Below are 17,579 nucleotides of genomic sequence, written 5' to 3' on the forward strand. Positions count from 1 at the left end.
TTCAATAAAATGGATCTTTTGAAATAAGCGAATGATTTGGTCTAGGTAGTGAAGTCTGGCGCATGCGCCAAACCGATCTATGCGGATGAAGTTAATTTTATGTGCGACACCTGCGCTGGCTCCACCTCGGTTTTCTGCCCTTCGTGCTTCTACAACGGAGATCACCTAAATCACGATTACAGACTATCAATGAACTTGGTGGGACTCTGTGATTGTGGCGATGAGTCTTCGTATATTTAAGAATCTTGTTGTTCAAACCATCCTCTAGTATAAGTTAGCATTTTTGATGGTGTAACTTTCGATTCGTTTTCAGAAGTATTCGACTTGCTGGTTTAGTTCTAAAGTTTCTTGCAAGAGCCTTAAGAAGATCAAACTCGATAGATTTACGATATGTGTGAGCAGTCCCCTATACTTCTTAGGATTATAGTTTTCACTCTGTTTTTCCAAAAGTAGCAGAAATAATTTTTGTTCAATAATATTAATAACATTGATATTCTCCTAGACGTAATAAATTAGAATAACTTTGCGAACCATCTTCTAGTTAAGCTTGAAAGTTTTGTTTTTGTAGATTTGCTAACGTAGGACTTCTATTTCCGCGTGTTCTCAGTGTTACTGTTCTCCCATAATTTAGAACAATTGATAATATGGCCGAACAGAGCAATTTAGATGATGTCAGTTTAAATCCTAACGGAACCAAAAACATAAATTTATGTTGCACAATTCAAAATTTATTCTAGGTTACTCAGATTTATGAGAGAAAAAATATAGCTTAAAAGCTAGCTGGACGGGAAACTTCTACAGGTGACAGATCTGTTCTACCAGTTTCAGTAAATATCACAGCCACACCAAGTCAAGTACCTATTTATCTACGATCATGAGCTTTTTGAAGAAATCTTGAGGTTTCATGAGGTAGTAAACTTCTATGGGAAGATTAACCCAGATGACTGTGGGGAGAACTTCAATACGTTTTTATAGGAGGTTAATATTTATGTATATTACATTAAATTTATCATAGGACCGTTTTACGCGATTTGCAACTACTCAGACTTAGAGATCGGTAGTACAGATGTAATTTTAAGCAGGTAACATATAAAAGGGGACGTCCGAAGCTAGTGTAGCATTAATACTAATTTCTACTAATCTGTAAATTTTTAACTAGCGGTCGAGATGGTAAGTGTTCAAATTAAGTTTAGCTAAATGCAAACAAACTACTTCTTGCTTTTCCCATAATAGTTTATATAAATTTTTATTACTAACTAGATTTATAGACTAAACCTAGACAAAGCAGAATATTTTAGCATGTTGGCATCTAAGTTAAATATACCGTTAACCGATTTAATAGACCAACTTCTCCAGGATCCATATATTTTCTTAATTTTCAAATAGCAAATTCTATCATAGACATGCTTTAAGAAACATATCTATGAGCTTGGCATAGCAGTTAACTTTTGCGCTAATGACTCATTTTTTAGCAACCACTGGTTCAAAATAGTTAACTTCGTCCAATTTGCTATTCCTTTAGCCGGTAAAAACTACTTCAAGGATAACAACTTGATTAAGCTAGAAATCCTGAATTAGATTCTATTTAATATCAATATTCTTGACGAGGAGCTATTTTTGCGAATTTTCTTATCTCTACAGTTCGTCTAAATATAGGATGCAAAATTATCAGGAATTTTGGATAAAACCGGGTTCAGACGCAATCTTGTCTTAGATGCTGCCAGAGAAATATTCAATACTGAACCTAACCCAAAAAAGCTTAAATCAGCAGTAGTCAAACTAAAAACTTCTTCGTTCGTTGAGCCTTCGATGATATAGACTCTATGTTGAATACATCAAAGTATAGGGGAATTATAGTATATTTATTTTTTGGGTGTAAGGATGGCATAGCCTTGGGCGCAGGCTCCCATTTGTGGAGTGGCGGGCACCGCGCGTCAGTGGGGAGACAGATCACTGGGGCCCGGGGCAGATCGCGGGGCCTCTCTTGTGCTGGTTGGCACCGCAGAGGTCCAGGAGCGCCTCGAAGGTGGGCTGCTCGAGGCAGTACTGCCACAGCTCGGCGTTCTTGATGGTGAGGTGGATGAAGGTCTCGTCGAAGGCGAACTCGTCCGAGATCTGCTTGAGGCTGGCGTAGCTCTTGCCGAACTTCGCGCTGCACAGCTCCAGGAACTCCCTGTCGTGGGAGAGGGGCGCCTCGGTGGGGACCTCGGCCACGTCGGCGGAACCGCAGAAGGCGCAGGTGGCGACGCCGGGCTTCTCGTTGGACAGGAAGCCGCAGGCGGAGCAGGTGACGGCGACTACTTGCATTTGTGGTGCGGGGGAAACCTGCATATTTCGGGCCGGGATGCAGGTGTAATGTGGAAACTGAAATCACTCCGTCCGACCCCGCTCACTCAGAACTGCGGCGCGGTGTTCGGGACCACCTTGGGCTGCTGGTACTCCTGCGGGGGCTGGATGTCAGCCATGATGGGCGCCGGGGGCGGCGGTACCAGCTCCGGCTGGCGGGTCCGCTGCGGCACGAGGACGTAGTCGTGGCCGACCTCCGTGAGGTTGCCGTAGCCGTCCTCGACGTACACCACCTGGCGCATCTCCTAGCGGTGCTCGTCCCGCACGTAGCGGAAGCAGCAGGGCCCATTCTTCTCCTTCCGGAAGCCCTGCCTGCGCTTGTACGTGCCGTACACCCGCACGAGGGTGCCGACGGAAATCAGGAGGATCCCCACGTACAGCAGGTAGAATACCAGCTGCGTGTAGGTTAAGTTGTATCTACATCCATAAAAAGGAGTTTATTAAAAGCAATATGTAAGGCATTGCAATTGGCACCTACTTATTGAAGCAAATGACATTTTTTATTCTATTTTTATCAATATAGATAAAGGATTTTATTCAATATATACATATAATCATTATTCAATTATATTAGTTCATACCATTATCTAATATCAAATAAACAAGTATACGACTATAGTTTCTATAATATACTAAATAAAAATAAATAAATATTAAATTTATATAGTTTTTGCCGATTCTTTATATTTGAAAATTAAAGAAAAAGTTAAATAATTGTATAAATAAGTATTCCTTTTTAAATTTTAAAAAATCAATTTGTATAAAAAATTCACTAGACCATTCTTTAAATCTCATAACCGATTAACAACACATATAATTAATATAAATATATTATTTATGTAACCTTCTGTGGAAACTCTAATTTACTGCTACGATATTAAATTAACAATAAATAAAATATTTAATATAAATGAAATATGACTAATATTCATTATTCAACATTTTTGATAATTTTGTTATTTTATAAACTTGATAGGTATAATATTAAAATATGTAATATTAATAAATAAAATATAAATATGTAAAGCTACTACTTTCTCAAGCATAATAATATGTGATAAAATAAGATAAACTATCAATTAAAGTTGATAATTTTGTAAAGATAGTCTCTATGTATGGTTCCCCAGAAAATAAAATAAGTACTGCTCATTAATATTATATAAAATTATTATATTGTATCTAATATTTTATATTGATAAAGCTATTTATTAAGGAAAGAATGACACTTTAATAACTTTATAATTTTTATTAACATATATAATTAGCATCTAGTGTTATATATAAATAATTAAATATTTTTAATATAGTTCTAAGTAAGTTCTTAAAAATATGAGTAAAATAATAATCATATGGTATTTAGAAAATGTAGATGTTAAACGTTAGACTTCGGTTATTTTTCTTGTCTCGTTAATAGAAAATAATTTTTTCATATATATTTTATATAAACAAAAACAAAGAGAGTATATACGATTTGTGTTAACAATTACAATAGTATCTGCACTAATTTATGATTTATAATGAATTATTTAGCAAAAATAATATGTTCATCTATAGAAAGATGTCAATCTTTCTATATTACTAGTTGTTATTAAAACTTTCCATATTATCGATGGTAGCATAATATTCTAGTTACTTAGCATTCACGATATCTTGTTTATGTTGCAATTTTATTAATATATATTGGTAGCTTAATTCAGACATATAGTATCTATAGACTCAGGCAGGGCTTCCGGAAGGAGAAGAATGGGCCCTGCTGCTTCCGCTACGTGCGGGACGAGCACCGCCAGGAGATGCGCCAGGTGGTGTACGTCGAGGACGGCTACGGCAACCTCACGGAGGTCGGCCACGACTACGTCCTCGTGCCGCAGCGGACCCGCCAGCCGGAGCTGGTACCGCCGCCCCCGGCGCCCATCATGGCTGACATCCAGCCCCCGCAGGAGTACCAGCAGCCCAAGGTGGTCCCGAACACCGCGCCGCAGTTCTGAGTGAGCGGGGTCGGACGGAGTGATTTCAGTTTCCACATTACACCTGCATCCCGGCCCGAAATATGCAGGTTTCCCCCGCACCACAAATGCAAGTAGTCGCCGTCACCTGCTCCGCCTGCGGCTTCCTGTCCAACGAGAAGCCCGGCGTCGCCACCTGCGCCTTCTGCGGTTCCGCCGACGTGGCCGAGGTCCCCACCGAGGCGCCCCTCTCCCACGACAGGGAGTTCCTGGAGCTGTGCAGCGCGAAGTTCGGCAAGAGCTACGCCAGCCTCAAGCAGATCTCGGACGAGTTCGCCTTCGACGAGACCTTCATCCACCTCACCATCAAGAACGCCGAGCTGTGGCAGTACTGCCTCGAGCAGCCCACCTTCGAGGCGCTCCTGGACCTCTGCGGTGCCAACCAGCACAAGAGAGGCCCCGCGATCTGCCCCGGGCCCCAGTGATCTGTCTCCCCACTGACGCGCGGTGCCCGCCACTCCACAAATGGGAGCCTGCGCCCAGGACGACTTCGTCCCCGCTGCCATCATCCAGCACGAGTACGCGGCCTACGACTTCGCCCAGAACTCCGCCGCCTCCCTGGTGAGCGAGCGTCAGGCCCAGAGCCGCGCAGGACTGTCCCTGAGCATGGCACGGGCCCTGGTGGAGGAGGAGCAGCCGGACGTCCACGCGGAGTGGGACCTAATCGAGTGATATCGCCAAATAGAGAGTCTCACTGGTCGAACCGGCCCAGCCTCTTCAGGTAGAAGTACTGGTTCTTGATCTACACGCGCGTCATCTCCGGGAAGTCGCTGCGCTGGATCTGCTTCAGGTCGTAGCCGTGTTTCCGCACGGAGTGCACGAGGCGCTGCTTCATCTGGAAGGTCCAGAGGTTGTAGTCCTGCCGCAAGAAGGCGTGGTGGCTAGGGACCTCCTGGTTGTGGTCTGCCATGTCGTAGACATCCTGGGTGCCGAGTATAAGGATGAGCTGGTTTATGACGCTATCCATTTTGTGGAAATGGTATCCCGATACTGCTATATAACGGGATATCGGCACTAATACCAGATTGGAACGCACTGATAGTTCCAGCTTAATTTTTACTTTGTCCTGAATATGTGTATAATATCAGTACTGTAAGTTAGAAGTAACTTTCGAAACCGTCGTATCATATGTATACCGCTAAGTATTATTCTGTAGTTGATTCCAGATTTTGTGTTCTATATGTTTACAGCTGGCCCCGCGTGTATGCGGAACTATCTCAAAATATACAAATTCTGTCCACTCCAATCTAGGCTCCAGAGCATAGCACGCATCCCCGCATCAAAATAACCTGTTTTTGTGGTTTACGTGTGTGGTTTAATTTAAGTTTTATGAGACAGTGTGCTGTGTTTAAGGAGCTGCAGAGGGGGGGGGGGCATAGTCTGACACACTAGAAGCAGCTCAGTTCAGGTTTTTGTACTTTGGAAATTTGTTTTATTGGTGGAGTAACTGATAGATGACAGCGTAAACCACATCTTATAATATATAGGAAGCCAAGTTAAAACTCAGAAAACGATTACCAATTAATATACAGCTAAATTTAGAATTTCTGTTTTAACTTTAAATACAATTGACTGCAATTATTTATATACATATAACTTTTATCTATTTTTGGGAAACTGTCTTAATCTATGTTTAAGTCCGAGATTTTATTATGTTTAAAAATTGTTTGAGTACTCTTAACCATTTTATTATTGTATAACATTCATATAAATCAGTTTATGAGTGTTCTGAATTATATGAAAGTGCCAAGGTAAGCAGCCTTATTTCTTGTAAGAAACTTTGGACACTTAAGTCTCGACAATGGATAATCATCCTAGGAGAACCAAAATATTTTTTAATTCTAGATTAGGATCATGCGGCCAATTCCAGTAATAGCTGCAATGCAGGTGCCTTCGTATTCGTGGAGATATCTGTTGACTCGCTTGCAATGCAGCCACAAGCACATGAGTTCACTTCATACCTGTGTATCCAATCCGTACTTGCGTGTTAAAGCATTTTAAATATTTTGTTGGGGTGGTTCGAATTTTGGTGGAAAATTAAAAATATATTCATATACCTTTACTTATCACTTCTTGCCCTTCTTAATGAAGTAGTAGGCAAGGCCGCCTCCCACGGCTCCGATCACTGCCACTACGCCAACTATGATACCAACGATGACCCCAGTGCCGGTGCTCACCTTGTCTACAACCTCAGGCTCAGCTTCAGCTTCGGCAGGCCAGCATTTAAATCCGCGCATTTCGAACCCTGAGATGCAAATCGTGCACGACCCATCCTTATCCATCTAGTGGTTGGGCATGCAAGAGCCGCATTTCTAAGTATCTTCCGCACATGTGGCACAATTTTGAGAGTTTCCACATTTACAATCTGAGGTGAGGCCTGGGGCGCAAGCGGTAGCAGTTCCGTCCTTGCAGTACTAACCATTTGATAGAAGACTACACCTAGCTGTACAGGTTCCGTTAATTGTTGTAACGCTATCCTCGTCGCCACTGCAGAAATAGCAAAAATCTTGTGTCTCGCATGCGTCACATTGCAATTTGCAAGTCTTACATATCTTTGCTGCTACATCACAATATTGCGCCCCTTGCTCTTGTATGCATTCCTTATTGCTGTTGCATGTTTTCATACATTTGTTGGTGCTAGTGTTCAAAACGTAGCCTTCCACACATTTCTGGCAGGCGTCCTAGCTTTTGCAGTCTATGCAACCCTTCATGCATTTCTTGCAGGTATTGTCCTTCAGATAAGTGCCAGCGAAGCACGTAGTACAAAGAGGTCCATTACATTATGTACAATTATCTGTTTATTAGTTATCTGTGCAGGAACAGCCTTGACCGAAAACTATTTACCCGGGGCATGCCAAACAATTAGCGGAAGTATCATCAGTGGCAGGGCAGTAGAAGCCAGCCTTGCATTTGTTCTCTCTCTTTTGGCAGGTTCCTGATTCCGCCATTATGGAAAGCGTAAGATTTAGTATTATAGCTCGGGATTCATTATACTACTTTTTTTAAGATTTCTCTACTATAATTAGATATATATACTGTATTTTTGGTATAATTGAAAAATGCTACAATATTCAAATTTTAGTTACTTATATTAATAGTATATTATCCAATTGCTACTTTCAGTTATAGTAATTATACTCAGATGAATACTTATTTTAAAAGTAAAAGGAGTTCAGATTATTTAGTTCTTGCACATTGTTAGTATTTAGTTCTTTTCATAGATGTTGGTTTTAGTTATCAAAAATATATATCATTATTTATTAATTTTTAGTGGGATTTATCTAAATACTTACTTTTGTGATTTATCAGCTTAGTTATTAGAATTATTAACACATTTAATATTAATTAATATCGATCTCTATTTCAAGATACCAAGAAATTATAATTAATGTAATTAATATTACTCATCTGCTATCAATTTGTTCTTATTTATAGTTTTATACTTAAAAATCATGTTATTTAGATTTAAACTTATTTCTTTTGAACAGAAACATTGCAAAATTTAGTTGTAAGCTTACATTTAATAAAGATAAATAATCGTTTAAGAATAGTAAAGAATTTATTATTTGTCCTAAGTTATATATTTATATTAGTAAGACTTTATAAATATAGAGATATGCATAGATAGAATTTAGGCTATGATCTCTATTGGATGATGTTTTAAGAAATAATTATCATTAATATATTAATAATTTAACCTAAGAATATATTAGTTTTCAATAATATAAATCATTATAGATTTTATTATTTTCCATAGAACTTATTAGTACCTAGAAATTGGCGTGCTTTATTTCATCGTCCTTAGGCGGGGACACGACTGCCTGCTTTCTCTTCTTGACTATGAAGTACGCGCCTGCGCCAGCTACCAGGCCGATAGCAGCCACGACGCCGACCACAATCCCAACAATGGACCCGGTGTTCGAATTGTTCTGGGTTGGAATGCACAGACCGCCGGTGCTCTGGAAAGTAGGATAGCAGTGCGTGCATGTGTTAGCGTCCGGGCAGTATTAGCAGTTCCTGGGGCAGCTGGAGCACTTGCTGCTGTCAACAAACATCCCGTCGACGCACTGATCGCATTGCATCGCGCTGCTGCAGAACGCGCAGTCCTTTTAGCATTTCTCGCACACGCTCCCCGAGCCCTCGCTGGAACAGTAAAAGCTCTGGGGGCAAGGCTTGCTGTTAGAGCATTGCAGTTTCGAGCATTTTTTGGCAGGGCTAAGGTCGTACCCATCCTTGCACTCGGTGCAGATATCTTTATCAGAACAGACATCGCAACCTTCTGTGCAGGCCTTGCAGTCACCACTTTCTAAAAAGGCGCCACCTTGACATGACGAGCAAGATGCTGCGCTTATGCATGAGGCACACCCGTCCTTGCAGCTCTGGCATGTATTTAGGGGGCTGTTGGTATTGCAGAACTTTTTGGGTGCGCACGGATTGAAACTATTGCACTCGTTCTTAACACATTTGTCGTTTTGGAGGTCAAATCCTGGCTGGCAAAGACCGCAAGCGGCGGCTGATATGCATCCAAGGCAGTTTTCAGTGCACATAGTGCATTTACCTGCTTCCAAATAATTTCCACTTTTGCATGAAGTGCAGATGGATGAATCAGAGCAAACCTCGCAATTGCTGGGGCAGGCCTAGCATTGTTATTCCTTCAGTACGAAGGCCGCCTAGCACTTGGCGCAGACTCCAGCAGACGAGCAGGTGAGGCAGTTGGAAGGGCACGCTACACAGGCACTTCCGCCGAGGACGTACCCGGCCTGGCACTCCGAGCACGTCCTGGCATCCGAACATTTGCTGCACCCACTGCTACAGGCGGAGCACATGAACTAGTCGTTGTGGAAGTACCCAGTGGCACATACACTGCATTTTACTGAGTCAAAGCAGTCCTCACAGTGGCTGGAGCAACGTATGCATGAGATTCCGGTGAAATGGTAGCCCGCGGAGCACGACGTGCAGTCTATATCGTTGGCGCACGTTTTGCAGCCAGTTTTGCAGACCCGGCAGTTGTCCCCGCTCTTGTAGTACCCCGAACTGCATTACTGACATGTATCCATATTGGAAATGCTGCATTTATCACAGTTATATTATCTGCAACTTTAGCAAATTTCAGGATTGAGGCTATCTCGGGTTGGACAAACAGTTCCAGCAGGACATAGATTTGTGGGACATATAAATTTCTACATTTATAACCTTGGTAATCGGAACTAAAGTTTTAACCATAAAAATAGTGGCATGCAAATAAATATACTATATTTTATAAAATAAACATTATTACTTAATATTTTGTTTATTATAAATTCAAATGTAATTTTTATATGTAAATTGCTATAGCTACATTATAATTCTATTTAATAATATACTTCAAATATGTACTTAAGCCTTATTGGATGAATGTGAAACTAATTTGTATAGTTCGTGTAAATTAAATTCAATAATTTTATTCGCGAATAATTTGTTGAAATTTAAAATAATAAGGCGCGTTAATAGTTAATGACATAAGAACTATACATTAAAAAATCATATATTATATAGATAATATATAAAGTTTAGAATAAGAGAATATTATTCTTTAATATTACAGTAATTATATTTATTATGCTAATTTTTATAATATAAAATAGATAAATTATTACAGACTAAATAAATGAGTGACATTATTGATACTATAAAATGAGTTATTTAAAATTATTTATAAAAGTTAATAATACTTCGATTATTTATTAATAAAATAAAGTTTGGTGTCATCACTATTAAAATAAAATGAAGACTTAAGAAAAGGAATTTATAGATATTGTGATATAACTTAAACTGAGTTAATATTAGTTTAATAATATATTAAACTTGTAAATTTTTGGTAACATGGTGGTTATTAGAAAAATCTTAGGAATTTAAATGTTGATATTAATCTATATTAACATATATAACGAGTACTTGATATTTAATAAATAATATAATTTATACAATAGACATACCATTTAAGAAAAAGACAAATTTTATTACTAATTGGATTTTTCTTTTCTTAGAATGTACCAGTAATATTTAATAGTGAAATTTTAAACTATAATGAAAATATTAAACATAATTTAGATTCATGTAAACTATTTTTTTACAAATAAAATCTAACGTATCAACAAATATTATGACTTCAAAACTTTATTTTTCCTAGTATATAAAAAAATACTTTAATACTATAAATGTTTAATTATTTAAAAAGTAACCTTTTAAGACAGATTATTCTTTATTCAAAAAAGCAGATATTTTAGATTCACTTATTATTTTAATGAATTTGCTATATATTCATCAAAACAATTTAATAACCCGGTGCATTAAGCACTAAGTTAGGAAATTTTGATCTTTGCACACTAGAAGACGAAACTAATTGCGATAATTGATAAATCCTGAAATTCAATATTTCGGAGTAATGATCCTTAAATTACTTCATTGCAGTGTTAAATCGCTCTCTCATATCTTCCAATCGTCATGAATCTCGTCGCTAAGCTCTAAATCGTCCGTCAAAAATTTTTCCTTAAATTTTTAAACACAGAAATTGAACATTTAGCACGAATCGAACCCTTAAAACTAAATTATGCCCCCAATAGCCTTAGAACACTCAATTTCGTCCCGGAACATTTCCATATCACCGGCCAATTATTCTTCAAAGGTAACCTGCCGCAAAGCGTCTGCAATCGCTAAAGGAAGCTCCAAACGCTCTTAATCTGCCCGCTCTAAGCACATTTCGATCGCCCAATGCAGCAAACTCCGTCGGTCCATTTTTCGACAAATTTCGCCTGAAAATGTCTGAATTTCAAGTAGAATTTGTAGTAAAAATTAAGCGGATTTTGCTTATATTTGCAAATTCTATTGCGACACATCGACCAAAAATGTGATAGCAGGGCCGCTTTTCATACTAAAATTTGCTTTTTGGAGCGAAAAAGTTTGGCTAAAAATAGACTGTAAGAACACAATCGGCGTCGTTTAAAAGAAACTGGAAGCTTGATTTATGAGCGGGAGAAGAGTATTGTAGGAGTTACACAAGTCAGAAATAGAGTTGCATTTAGCACCTATTAGAGCTGCCGTATTGGCTAAAAATGCGAGGTCTGGGAGTTCATTATTATGCATTTCTAGCTTATTAAGAGAAATTAAAATGTTGTCTCCTGAGGACCCGTAGATTTCGATTTCCCGCAATTTTATGATTTGCGCGAACTTGCTAAGCTTGAAAGTAAAGGTCTGAACGTTAAATTGATCATCGCCGCAAATATGCGAAAAGGGGTCATTTAGGCGGTTTTTTGGTGTTGGGAGCTATTCCTGGTTGGTGTCAAAAGAAAATAGGAAATCAGAAATAGAACAGTCTAGAATATCATAAATGTCGTTTAAAAATATCATCATCTCGAATTTCGACTAGACAGGTAAATTAGTGATTTCATGAAAAATTTGCAATGACATTAATTATGAAACAGAGGATTATATATATTAATGCTAATATTTATTTTATGGAATATCAGATTTGGTTTATATAAATAATGAATGTCGATGAGGGTGATAGGTCTATATATGTAAGTATAAAATGACTAGGAGCGTTTTGGCTATTTGAATATTATGTATATGTTTGTGTATTCTAGTGATAATATCTGATGCAATGGCAAAATTAATCTATGAATATATGCAGTAATTCTTGGATTTTAGCAAGGTATTGCCCCTTAAAATCATATAAAAATTATATCATGTTGAGAAGTTAAGATAATTATAATATTACGCTGATTTTATACAGTTTTGAAATGTGATTACTTTAAATTAATGGATACATGTAACGTTATTTATCATTTTTCCAGTAATAACATGAATATTACTCAAGAATAATTAATAATTTTTTGTTATAAAACAATATGTAATCCTGTTAGTAAAAATAAAGATCTTTAAGGGTTATATTATCTAAAAACTACATTTATATTTAAACTAAAAATTAACTGTACTCATATATGTTTAAGTTTTTAGATACGATTATTTTACATATTATTGTATTTAATATACTTATATAATAATTTACGCCAAGATAAATAAATAAAGCAATACAGTATGAAGACTAATAATTAATAGAATATATTCATTATGTAATTAATTATTTACATTACAATTTAATGAAAAAGCTAATTAAATTAATATCTTTCATATCTTGTAATTTGTTGTTTTTAATCACATTTGTAAGTTTTAATATAAAATATTAATATTAAGATAAATATCAGTAACAAAAATATTTTACACTACTTTTAAAACTTTTACATATATTAATTTGTTTTCACTATTGAATAAGAGAATACTTTATTGCACTGTTAAGACTATTTTAATTTTAATAACGTTTATTAATAATAATGTTCTGGAATTATGCTAAGATGTAATATTACTATGTATTATCTAATTTTTAGGATTATAAGCAAGCTAAAATTAAATTTTATTCTTATAATTATCTGTTACATATAATTATAAATGTGCGACGATTTATTCTTTCAAAATATAAATCTCTATAATAGTTATGATAATTAATATAATAATTTCTAATTTCTAATAATGTTGCTAATTATTATGTAAGACTAAATTCACTGCTTTGATGAGGATTCTTCCCTAATTGGAAGACTCTAAAGATCCCAGTTTTATATGCATCTTTCTCCTACCAAAAACTAAGCATTACACTGCTTAGCTTTTAATAATACCATATCCATAGCCACACTGCATTATGTTTAAGATGGAACCGTTTAAAGCTTATCAACAGACTTTACATATCAAAGTGGGATACCATTGGAAATAACCTTTAATGATGTCAAAACGGCGTAGTTCAACTTCATGACAGAGCTTTCTATAATATCATATGAAATTGTCTTAGGAAAAGAGCTATCCGTCCCAGGTACTTTTAGCTTAATTTAACACACTATGGTTAACACATCAAATTGCTGGAATAACGTAACTCTTGTGTACAACCGCTCCAGAAACTCATACCTGAGTATTAACGCAGACCCGAACGACTGCCAGATCAGCACACCCGCTGTGGAGTTCCAGTACCAGGTAAACAGCACTTGGATTTCCATCCCTATCGCCCCAAACTCATCGTCGCCAGCCACCTACTACAAGCTCCCCTTCGTGCACCTGGACACCCACAACTACCAAATTTTCGCAGAAACGTCGTCTGCAGATATTTAATAATCACTATTAAGTTTCTTCAAATAGTTTCAGAAAGATCGCCAGTTGAAGATGAGACTTTCACTAAACTATACGTAATCTGGTTCGAGTCTTAGCTAATAAATCTTTGGAGAGGTAACATAGATATAGACAGATACAAATAACTGTATCACTGATCTAAATCTAATAACCATAGTAACATCGACGTCCATCTCAAACATAGCTGATCTTTCAACCTTGGAAATATGTATTAGCAGCAGCTTTATCATGGCAACAAGTGTATTTTAGAAAACGTAATAGATAAAACAAGAGACAACAAATGGTTTCGCAGCGAGAACAGGGATTGTATTCTATTTCGATGTTGATAATATGTCTTTATTGACGCAAAATTTAACTGGGCAAACTTAATAACTATTTATAAGCTTTTATGACTCAAACCAGGATATTATTTCAGAGTAAACAATTGAATATGCACCCATTCAGTCCTGTTTTTATAAAATTATTACTTAAGTAAGCTTCAAGGATACTTGCATAATCGTATTCCCAACTTTGACCCCGGAGTGCTTAGATAAATACAAAGATGGAGTGCTAACCTAGCAGCAGGAGGTTTTGTAAATGACGTCCGACACACAGTCAAGAATTCAATTCTAAGTATATAAGAAGAGGTTAGTAATCTAGAATAAGAGCTTTTTTACTGAGTGCTTTAGTGAAGCTGATACGATTGAAGATAGCCAATTTCCATTCTTTCCTGGAGACTACCATGTCCGGCAAAAGGGCTTTATACAAGAGCTTAAAAAATCATTTATAACGCGTATTTTTATTACTAACGAGTACGACTATCAGCTTAGTCTGAATGTCATAGTAGACCAAAAAAGTATTATTTTGATTTACTTTTGGGTAATCATAAGCTTGATAACTATCGTTGCAGTGGTAGCAACAAGTGTACTTGCATTAAGATAGTAATGAAGTAAATGAGATATTGGAGTGATGCTCTACATATCTAATGTCAAGCTATCTTTGTATAGTATTATTGTTTCAAATTTCATATATGATTACTTATTTAAAATAAAAATATAAGCAACATAGACTATACAGGCAGTATGCTGCTAGCATAGATCAAATGTACCTGTTTAGTATCAAGCAAGGTTCTATTACTCGTTTGAGTATATCGGCAATAAGGTGTGGTAAATCGTGGTAATGGTTAGTAACACGGCGCATCGAGTATAAGTATGACGCATAAAATATAATATAGGAAATATCGTAAAATAGAAATAGTAGTCAGCAAAACGCATCCATCCACCATTTTAACTAGACAAGTAGACTCAAGTATAATATATAGCATTTTATATAAAATATTATTAACTCCTCTAAAATGCCTTTATATAAAATATTTCGGCGGCAATAGAGATAATTAGATTATATGCCACTTGCTCCCCATTGCTTAAATAATAACTATACTAACATCATACTATATTTTTGGTGATATACTGGATTACGAATTGTTCATTAAGTTTTAAAGTTAAGCATCTATTTAGATATTTAGCGAAATTGTAAGTTTATAATGGACGTGTTTTAGTATGTATATAGATTGCCTTACGCGTTATCAATATATTTATAAGTATGCATTTATTTGTTGATATTGTTTCATGTAGAATTTCTCTAATCTTCACGAAATATATTTTAGTCTTATAAATGCAGAACTTTATACTTTCTTTAATTATATCATATAGTTTTAGTCAGATTTTTAGGTGATAGGCGTAACCTGGGCAACACTCGCACTACCTCGACTTAGTGTTTTGAATATATTACGCTCCGCAATATACTTTTTGCAATATTAGAGAAGTGTAGAGGTTATTCAATCAGATATTTGGATAAGCACTTCATTTGTAACATAAACTAATTCAATATGCATCTACTAAATAATTAGTATTTTCGAAACTCAAAAATTTAGTTTATTAATACTATATTAACATATAGTTTAGTTTTGGTAGTTTGAGTAAAAGGTTTGCCTCTATAACTGATATTTACTAAAGATTTATATATTTGTATAATTGATATTAATATAGTAGTTTTAATCTTTATAAAATCAAAAAAATAATGTTTAATATTTAATATTTTGGGTTTAATATTACATCTTTTTGCTCCTGTTCATTTTAAAATGTCGGGTTTTCAATGTCCCACAAATCCATGTCCTGCTGGAACTGTTTGTCCAACCCGAGATAGCCTCAATCCTGAAATTTGCTAAAGTTGCAGATAATATAACTGTGATAAATGCAGCATTTCCAATATGGATACATGTCAGTAATGCAGTTCGGGGTACTACAAGAGCGGGGACAACTGCCGGGTCTGCAAAACTGGCTGCAAAACGTGCGCCAACGATATAGACTGCACGTCGTGCTCCGCGGGCTACCATTTCACCGGAATCTCATGCATACGTTGCTCCAGCCACTGTGAGGACTGCTTTGACTCAGTAAAATGCAGTGTATGTGCCACTGGGTACTTCCACAACGACTAGTTCATGTGCTCCGCCTGTAGCAGTGGGTGCAGCAAATGTTCGGATGCCAGGACGTGCTCGGAGTGCCAGGCCGGGTACGTCCTCGGCGGAAGTGCCTGTGTAGCGTGCCCTTCCAACTGCCTCACCTGCTCGTCTGCTGGACTCTGCGCCAAGTGCTAGGCGGCCTTCGTGCTGAAGGAATAACAATGCTAGGCCTGCCCCAGCAATTGCGAGGTTTGCTCTGATTCATCCATCTGCACTTCATGCAAAAGTGGAAATTATTTGGAAGCAGGTAAATGCACTATGTGCACTGAAAACTGCCTTGGATGCATATCAGCCGCCGCTTGCGGTCTTTGCCAGCCAGGATTTGACCTCCAAAACGACAAATGTGTTAAGAACGAGTGCAATAGTTTCAATCCGTGCGCACCCAAAAAGTTCTGCAATACCAACAGCCCCCTAAATACATGCCAGAGCTGCAAGGACGGGTGTGCCTCATGCATAAGCGCAGCATCTTGCTCGTCATGTCAAGGTGGCGCCTTTTTAGAAAGTGGTGACTGCAAGGCCTGCACAGAAGGTTGCGATGTCTGTTCTGATAAAGATATCTGCACCGAGTGCAAGGATGGGTACGACCTTAGCCCTGCCAAAAAATGCTCGAAACTGCAATGCTCTAACAGCAAGCCTTGCCCCCAGAGCTTTTACTGTTCCAGCGAGGGCTCGGGGAGCGTGTGCGAGAAATGCTAAAAGGACTGCGCGTTCTGCAGCAGCGCGATGCAATGCGATCAGTGCGTCGACGGGATGTTTGTTGACAGCAGCAAGTGCTCCAGCTGCCCCAGGAACTGCTAATACTGCCCGGACGCTAACACATGCACGCACTGCTATCCTACTTTCCAGAGCACCGGCGGTCTGTGCATTCCAACCCAGAACAATTCGAACACCGGGTCCATTGTTGGGATTGTGGTCGGCGTCGTGGCTGCTATCGGCCTGGTAGCTGGCGCAGGCGCGTACTTCATAGTCAAGAAGAGAAAGCAGGCAGTCGTGTCCCCGCCTAAGGACGATGAAATAAAGCACGCCAATCTATAAATGTTATAGGAATAAAATATTATTTTATAAAAGAGGTAATAGTGATGCATTTGTTAAGATTATCACTTTGTAAAGCAAGCTGAAGAATATTTAATGTGCAAGTAGAAAGTATATTGTTATTTTATTCATAGGGAAATTATTATAGATAAGGATATAGTATACAACTGAGATAGATTTTATTTTCGTTCCTAATTGAGCTGGTAACACCTAGTTGGTCATTATGCAGATTTAGACTCGGTCAACTATTTCTCTTATTCTAGCATGGGTTATCAGAATATGCAGATGTGTTAAATGTTTACAGTTCCTCCATTAATATGGGAAATTCGGATTCAATTGGTATAAATAATAGGTGTTCTAAGCTAATTTATTATCATGTTGCGCTTAGCATCAGCAATGGATAATTGTCGTTATAACTATATTTAGCATTTGAAGCAGTATAACGTCATTCACTAATGCTCGTTAATTTCTATAGTTCAACCATATCT

General features: G+C 37.5%; 12 protein-coding genes across 12 annotated transcripts; 6 read left to right on the forward strand and 6 right to left on the reverse strand. All coding sequences in view use genetic code 6, as the record gives it.

Moving 5' to 3' along the window:
• Positions 1-9: 9 nt before the first annotated feature.
• On the forward strand, positions 10-1,830 carry SS50377_24800 (putative zinc finger in N-recognin (UBR box) domain-containing protein; the record flags this gene model as incomplete). Its single annotated transcript, XM_067908640.1, has 1 exon — positions 10-1,830. The coding sequence occupies one exon, from the start codon at positions 10-12 to the stop codon at positions 1,828-1,830; it is 1,821 nt and encodes a 606-aa protein (XP_067763461.1).
• A 120-nt stretch (positions 1,831-1,950) lies between these two features.
• SS50377_24801 (uncharacterized protein) lies at positions 1,951-2,307 on the reverse strand (the record flags this gene model as incomplete). Its single annotated transcript, XM_067908641.1, has 1 exon — positions 1,951-2,307. The coding sequence occupies one exon, from the start codon at positions 2,305-2,307 to the stop codon at positions 1,951-1,953; it is 357 nt and encodes a 118-aa protein (XP_067763462.1).
• Positions 2,308-2,393: 86 nt separating this feature from the next.
• SS50377_24802 (uncharacterized protein) lies at positions 2,394-2,843 on the reverse strand (the record flags this gene model as incomplete). The annotated part of the gene is made up of 1 exon (XM_067908642.1): positions 2,394-2,843. The coding sequence occupies one exon, from the start codon at positions 2,841-2,843 to the stop codon at positions 2,394-2,396; it is 450 nt and encodes a 149-aa protein (XP_067763463.1).
• Positions 2,844-3,863: 1,020 nt separating this feature from the next.
• On the forward strand, positions 3,864-4,331 carry SS50377_24803 (uncharacterized protein; the record flags this gene model as incomplete). The annotated part of the gene is made up of 1 exon (XM_067908643.1): positions 3,864-4,331. One exon carries the CDS (start codon positions 3,864-3,866, stop codon positions 4,329-4,331), a length of 468 nt encoding a protein of 155 aa, XP_067763464.1.
• An 86-nt stretch (positions 4,332-4,417) lies between these two features.
• Positions 4,418-4,774, forward strand: SS50377_24804 (uncharacterized protein; the record flags this gene model as incomplete). Its single annotated transcript, XM_067908644.1, has 1 exon — positions 4,418-4,774. One exon carries the CDS (start codon positions 4,418-4,420, stop codon positions 4,772-4,774), a length of 357 nt encoding a protein of 118 aa, XP_067763465.1.
• Positions 4,775-4,814: 40 nt separating this feature from the next.
• SS50377_24805 (uncharacterized protein) lies at positions 4,815-5,021 on the forward strand (the record flags this gene model as incomplete). Its single annotated transcript, XM_067908645.1, has 1 exon — positions 4,815-5,021. One exon carries the CDS (start codon positions 4,815-4,817, stop codon positions 5,019-5,021), a length of 207 nt encoding a protein of 68 aa, XP_067763466.1.
• A 19-nt stretch (positions 5,022-5,040) lies between these two features.
• Positions 5,041-5,316, reverse strand: SS50377_24806 (uncharacterized protein; the record flags this gene model as incomplete). Its single annotated transcript, XM_067908646.1, has 1 exon — positions 5,041-5,316. One exon carries the CDS (start codon positions 5,314-5,316, stop codon positions 5,041-5,043), a length of 276 nt encoding a protein of 91 aa, XP_067763467.1.
• Positions 5,317-6,415: 1,099 nt separating this feature from the next.
• SS50377_24807 (Cysteine-rich membrane protein 1) lies at positions 6,416-7,297 on the reverse strand (the record flags this gene model as incomplete). Its single annotated transcript, XM_067908647.1, has 1 exon — positions 6,416-7,297. One exon carries the CDS (start codon positions 7,295-7,297, stop codon positions 6,416-6,418), a length of 882 nt encoding a protein of 293 aa, XP_067763468.1.
• Positions 7,298-8,065: 768 nt separating this feature from the next.
• SS50377_24808 (Cysteine-rich membrane protein 2) lies at positions 8,066-9,535 on the reverse strand (the record flags this gene model as incomplete). The annotated part of the gene is made up of 1 exon (XM_067908648.1): positions 8,066-9,535. One exon carries the CDS (start codon positions 9,533-9,535, stop codon positions 8,066-8,068), a length of 1,470 nt encoding a protein of 489 aa, XP_067763469.1.
• Positions 9,536-10,814: 1,279 nt separating this feature from the next.
• On the reverse strand, positions 10,815-11,795 carry SS50377_24809 (uncharacterized protein; the record flags this gene model as incomplete). Its single annotated transcript, XM_067908649.1, has 1 exon — positions 10,815-11,795. The coding sequence occupies one exon, from the start codon at positions 11,793-11,795 to the stop codon at positions 10,815-10,817; it is 981 nt and encodes a 326-aa protein (XP_067763470.1).
• Positions 11,796-12,833: 1,038 nt separating this feature from the next.
• On the forward strand, positions 12,834-14,486 carry SS50377_24810 (uncharacterized protein; the record flags this gene model as incomplete). The annotated part of the gene is made up of 1 exon (XM_067908650.1): positions 12,834-14,486. The coding sequence occupies one exon, from the start codon at positions 12,834-12,836 to the stop codon at positions 14,484-14,486; it is 1,653 nt and encodes a 550-aa protein (XP_067763471.1).
• A 1,192-nt stretch (positions 14,487-15,678) lies between these two features.
• On the forward strand, positions 15,679-17,139 carry SS50377_24811 (Cysteine-rich membrane protein 2; the record flags this gene model as incomplete). Its single annotated transcript, XM_067908651.1, has 1 exon — positions 15,679-17,139. One exon carries the CDS (start codon positions 15,679-15,681, stop codon positions 17,137-17,139), a length of 1,461 nt encoding a protein of 486 aa, XP_067763472.1.
• Positions 17,140-17,579: the final 440 nt, after the last annotated feature.

Source organism: Spironucleus salmonicida, chromosome 5 (assembly GCF_000497125.1).
Source record: "Spironucleus salmonicida strain ATCC 50377 chromosome 5, whole genome shotgun sequence".
Lineage (NCBI taxonomy): Eukaryota > Fornicata > Diplomonadida > Hexamitidae > Spironucleus > Spironucleus salmonicida.